Source organism: Pinus tabuliformis, chromosome 7, assembly GCF_031772625.1.
Source record: "Pinus tabuliformis cultivar Carrire ecotype Pingquan chromosome 7, CPIR1, whole genome shotgun sequence".
NCBI lineage: Eukaryota > Viridiplantae > Streptophyta > Pinopsida > Pinales > Pinaceae > Pinus > Pinus tabuliformis.
In genome coordinates, this window is record NC_142293.1 from 835,068,003 (window position 1) to 835,074,100 (window position 6,098).

A 6,098-nucleotide genomic window follows, 5' to 3' on the forward strand; every position below is an offset into this window, starting at 1 on the left:
TGCTTTTAAAGACTCGGTTCTCATTAGCTTTGCAAGAATTCAATGGAAATGCTTTGAAAGACTCGGTTCTCATTAGCTTTCCCTCTTGCAGGGAAATTTCTAGATTAGAGAGTTGGGAATGGTTCAGCGGTTAGGTTGGGAAAAGATAGTATTATTATGTGTTGCAGTCAGTACATACTTTTGTAAATAAATAAATGCTACTGTGAGAGGAAACATTTTTGAAATCTTAAAATGTGTGAAACATATATCTACTAGATGTCTTGACCGTGTCTTTCTGTTTTCTTGATTTGGATCCGACAGCTTTAGAAAAGAGTTATAGATATTCAAAAAGGTAAAACGCTAACACATGGAAACCCTAAAGGAAACGCTGTGGCCATTGAATCATCGAAAGAATCTCGCTTTTGTATAGCAGTTCCAAAATGAAATGATTGATACCCTCCAATATTTTACATGTGTGTCTGAGAAAGAATGAAAGAATTAATGTAATAGGAATGAATCAGAATACTTGAAAGGAAAGAATTCAGAGTTCATTCTCTGAATTCAAAGGATTGAGGTTTTATTTGCATTCGGGAGGCGGTCCCTGGGGGAATCTCTTGGTGTCTGCACAATAATCGTAGATCATGTAGTTCTTTCGTACCCACTGGAGCCTCTGCCTCTGTTCTTGGTTCGATTCCAAAGCCACCTCCTCTGCTGCGGCGTCAAAAGAAGAAGTAGCGGCAGCATTGAAATTGCGGAAGGATGCAACAAAGGGAGCTAGAGTCCAGTCGGTCTTCACAAGCCCACCCCTGGTTGCCCAATCATCTGCATTCCAAAGGCTGGAGTAGACCCTCATTGCTTGGGTTTTGGGATAATGATAATTGCTATCCACTTTACCCAACTCTGTCTCCCTGTTCTTAAACACTCGAACAGGACTCCCGTCTACAGAAAATCTGAACAACAAATTACAAGAATGTCAGGGTCATGGACTAGTTTGAGAGGTCACTGTATTGTTTTCAATAATATTGAAAGAAAAAGAATGAATGCAAAGAGTGCTGAGAATACATACATAATTTGGTTTGATGTCCAGAGCACGGAGTAAGTGTGGAAATCGAGGGTTGGGTCGAACCACAAGTAAAATTGCTGCTCACGCCCACCAAGGCCTTGAGCAAAGACATTAGTGTGCAAAATATAAGGATCTCCAGACAGGTTGCCCAGAAATTCAAAGTCTATTTCGTCGTGTTTGGGACCTTGAGATGATAGCTGCAGACAGCCATAAGAGCAACAACAAACAAACATGTTAGCAGAAGAAGTTATACGCCTTCAGTCTAATGAACCAAGGTAGTGTTAATAATTAATTGAATTCAAATAAGGTGGAGTTAATTACATAAAAGGTTGTGACTGTGCCTGCAGAGTTGCCAGGTACCAACTTGATTTGGATATCAATCTTGGCAAATAGATACTCTTGCTTGGATTGAATACCACAACCTGTCATCAAAGAAGAATATTAAGATTAGCTTATCTTATCTTAGCTGAAGTTAATTGACAGAAGAAAAAGGCGTAGGTAGCAGAAGAAAAGCAGAACTTCAAATGGTACCTGAAGAGCGGTCAAGAGTAAGCTGCAACTGTTGTCCATTGTCAAGGATTTTAGCACGATCATTGCCCCATGTAATGTCGACATCATTGTAGAAATTTGCAGAAGCAAGAGCTGCCGAGAAGGCTAATAAAAGAAAGAGGAGGTGAAGAGGTGTGTCCATGCCGATTAAGGATTGGGAAAAGAGTTTGCGATGCAGAGCTGCAGTTCAAGAAATGAGAATAAATGTGTGGAGAGAATAAATATATATATGTTGAGTGTCGATGTTGATGATGGATGGGTTTGGGGTGAGTGAGGGTTTATATAGAAAGGGAGGGCTTATGGCATCAGCGCGTGGGGAAGGGAAGGGATGGATGGAGGGAGGAAACATCCGACGAAGAAGAGGCATAGAGGCAGCCACCTGATTTGATTTCCATTGTTTCGCTCTTTGCCTTCAGAAAACCAACATATCTCCGTCTATTTGTGCGTTCCAACTCATCACTCCGCAGCTTTTCCAGTCTCCGCGTTTCAGATTTCCCAGCTCAACTCTTGCAACATCCAACTGGCATTTTCACTTTCATACAGCGCAGCACCATTACTTCCTCCCACCCACGCCCACCGCCAACTACGTTCAATCATTTTTCTGCTTTTATATTGCCAATTGCTTCAATAATTGATGTGTGTTTATTATTGCATTGGATTCTACAGAAAATATTTCTCGGTTGTTCTTTTGCTTCACTCTTCACCCACTACCGGCCTCCTTGGGCCTCACAATGGCGCCGAGAAACGCTGGTCTTCATCATCAATTCTACTATTTTTTTATTTTTTTAAATAATGATGATAAATGGAATTTTTTTTTCCAAGATTATCATTATTAATGATGATGAAGACTCGCGTTTACAATTTTATAGATATAAAAAAGGTTTTTTATTTAATTTTCTTTTTCGTGTATTGGTTTAATCTAATACTTTTTAATTTAAAATTTTCAGTCTTATTAACTTTGCTGAAAACTATTGGTTGGTTAATAATGATCTAAGTTTAAAAATGAAAGTTAAGGTTGTTTTATTTTTTTTTGCAATTCACTAATTAATCCTACTTACTCAATTTTGCATTACTTTTCCCCAAAATATGATTAATCATATTTAGTTTTCCATTATCTTAATCTATCAAGCTATTCATTTTTCATATAATGTAAATTTTAGTTTTGTATTATCATCATCCATTCATTTTGTTTTTTCCTATAGTGTAACTTTCATGTATCTATTATATATAATTGTAAACACACATACACACACACGCAAGAATATTCTATTAATAAAGTATCATACAAATTGTTAAAAGTACACAATATGTTGCTCTATATAAATTTTCAATTCTCTGATATTTTGTTATGAAAGATTGCGTATTCTTATCACTACCGTAGAAATCTTATAAGCCACAAGTATATTGTTGTAATAAGTACCTAAAATACATGTGATTTTAAAAAACATAGAAATTTAAGCCAAAGGCATGCTCAGTGACTATTTCCTCTCAATAACTTCCGTTGCTTCTTTGGATTGGTGAATAGTCTCCTCCTTTTCTCGCTCCCCCTCTACATTGTTGGAGACACATTGGTTTGAAGCTATTCAAGGTGGAGCATTGCATAAATTCAAAACTATATTCCTCAACATGCAATGCTCCCCATCCAACTCCATTAATTTATGCCTCTCCTCACTTAGGATATTCATCACTCATCACCTAGGTTGTGTTAAAGGCAAGTCAAAAACGTATTCTAGGGCTTGTATGAGGCGTAGTTTATCTTCTAGGTTATAGTCATTTTCTTTTTAGGATAATTACCATTTGCTTAGGTTAATATAGAATAACTAACATCTAACTACCCTACACTACTTATGCATGCAGTGATTGTTTACCTGTGTTTTTTGCTCACTTAGTCTACATATTCATCCCTCTAACCTTCTAAGTTCAAACCTCTATGCAAATTTTGGCAACATTTTAAATATCTTTTAATTGCAACATTATATTTTTTCCAAGAAAAAATTCGGTATGAAACTAGAGATTCCTTTGACTTTCATGGATGGTATGTCTTGTAAATATGTTACCCTAGATTAATACACCTCACCACGGAACTGACCAAATGTCTAACAACATGAGTTAACCTCTTCCTCTAGTGAATTTTATGTATTATATATGTGTTATAATAATATTTGACAAATTTTATTTATAAATATTTTCATAAGTTTATAAGTAATATGAAAAAGGAGGGAAAAGATATATATATATATATATATATATATATATATATATATATATTTATTTATTTATTTATTTATTTATTTTGCAATTATAAACAAGTGAAGCATAGAAAGTTATGTAAAGCATTAGTCCTTGAGTATGATTTAGATTACTTTTTGGACCTAGAGACGTCTCACACAAGTGATATTATATGTCCTTAAAAATCAAGTGGGCTATTTAAGTGACTAAATTTTATTACTTCTTTCTTTTAGTATGGGTAATACAGTATTAGATTCATTGTTAACCTTATGTTAGATATTTCTTGACTTTTTAAGGTATTGTTCAATTCTTGCTTTCAAATAGGGGTATTATAGTATTCAATACATTGTTAACATTATGTTAGATAATTTGACTTTTTAATATATTGTTCAATTCTAAAGTTTAACCTAGGAAAACTTAGATACCATCATTATACGATTTAACATAAAATAAGTTATTTTTTTCTTCCTAAAATCTTATTAGATATAAAGATTGGACTCTTATCGTAACAGTAGTGGCGTGAATTAACTCTACAATATCAATTGCAATGTCAGTTAACAAATTAATATTGTGCTCCACCTTAAGAAAATTTCGATGCAGTAGTAGAATCAACACCTCTTTGGCAACTCCTTCTTGCTACCTCACCTTTGCCATCCTTGCACAATATCCAACCATCAAAATATTTTGACAAATTTTCAGTTTATCTTGTTGCAATTATTCTGCCACTTGTTCACTTTCTATACTTTGTGATGTGATTCAAGTAGTCGTTTCTCTATATTTTGGGATGCGAACGAGTTATTTTCTTATTTTTTGAGAGCAAGATTCACTATTTTAATCTTTCGCTTCCAAATGTGCATAAGGGAGCCCATAATCCAGGTACACCAAGCTTCAAATCCGACATCCAATGCCTTAAGGTCCTACAACCACAATGTTATGTGGAAAACCCAATATTTCCAAGTGAGCATTACCACATATCTTCCCTTGATCTGTGATAGAATAGTGGATAGAGCATTTACTATTATCCCTATATATAATATCCTAGACCCTTTTACATGCAAGGAAAATGAGGAAATGGGTTCATACCTTTTTCTAAAGGCTATATGTGTGGTCCTAATGGCATAGACATCCGAAGAAGAGTCATTGAGGCAGTCGTTTGGTTTCATGTCCAAAGCACATAGTACGTGTGGAAATCCAGGGTTGGGTCGAACCACAAGTAAAATTGCTGCTCACTCCCACCAATTCCTTGAGCAAAGACATTACTGTGCAAAATATAAGGATCTCCAAACAGGTTGCCCATAAATTCTCAGTCTATTTCATCGTGTTTAGGACCTTAAGATGATAGTTGCAGATAGCCATAACAACAACAGTAACAACAATAAGAGAATTAGAATAAATGTGCGAAGAAATAAGAGATTAGAAGTAAAATAAATGTGTGTAGAGAATAAATGTGGAGTGTCGGTGTGGCTGATGGATGCGTGTGGGGTGAGTGTGTTAATAATATGTATACAAACCCAAATGAGGGAGGGAAGGGTGTATGGCATCTGTGTGGTGAAGGAAGGGAGGGAGGAAATATCTGAAAAATAACCATAATGGAGCCAACCAACTGATTCCCATCGTGTGGGTCTTTGCCTCTGGAGGGAAGGGAAAGTCACGGCTGCTTGGGCAAGGGAGAGCATAAACATCCCAAGAAGAGCCATTGAGGCAACTGTTTCATTCCCATTGTGTCACTCTTTTCCTTTGGCATCCAGGAAACTAAGATATCTACATTTCTCTGTTTATTTGTGTGTTCCAGCTCATTACTCGATAATTTTTTGAATCTTTGGGTTTCAGAGTTCCAAGATTCAATTGGAATTTTCACGTTCATAAACAAAGCGAGGCAGGTCCATTAATTCCTTCTACCCACATGCACACGCTTTGAAAGAACCATATTCAATAATTTTTCTGTTTTTGTATTGTAGTGGACTCTCCACCCACTTTTAACCCAACCTTTACTGCGTCTTTCTTTTTCTTCACCAAGACTTCGTGTTGGACTCTCCACCTAGTTCAAGTCTCCTTTCCGATTATGACAATGGTGGTGCGAAATGATGGTTGACACCATGACACATGCATATATTAAAAAAATTAAGAATAATTATATATTTATTCACTTGTGTTTGGAGTATGCCCTAAAATTGTTTTTGTTTGGCTAAGAGCTTGTCTTCCACGGATGTAACAAGACCCAGAGGCATTTAGCAGGACTGAAAGCATTCCCCTTACATTTCACTAGTCAAGTGGCGTG

The 6,098-nt window shown here is 36.0% G+C and overlaps 1 protein-coding gene across 1 annotated transcript; it reads right to left on the reverse strand.

Moving 5' to 3' along the window:
• Window positions 1-376: 376 nt before the first annotated feature.
• LOC149250206 (xyloglucan endotransglucosylase protein 1-like) lies at window positions 377-1,899 on the reverse strand. The gene is made up of 4 exons (XM_089458956.1): window positions 1,574-1,899; window positions 1,364-1,464; window positions 1,046-1,239; window positions 377-929 (listed from the first exon to the last, which is right to left on the reverse strand). The coding sequence occupies exons 1-4, from the start codon at window positions 1,731-1,733 to the stop codon at window positions 557-559; spliced, it is 828 nt and encodes a 275-aa protein (XP_089315082.1). The 5' UTR covers window positions 1,734-1,899; the 3' UTR covers window positions 377-556.
• Window positions 1,900-6,098: the final 4,199 nt, after the last annotated feature.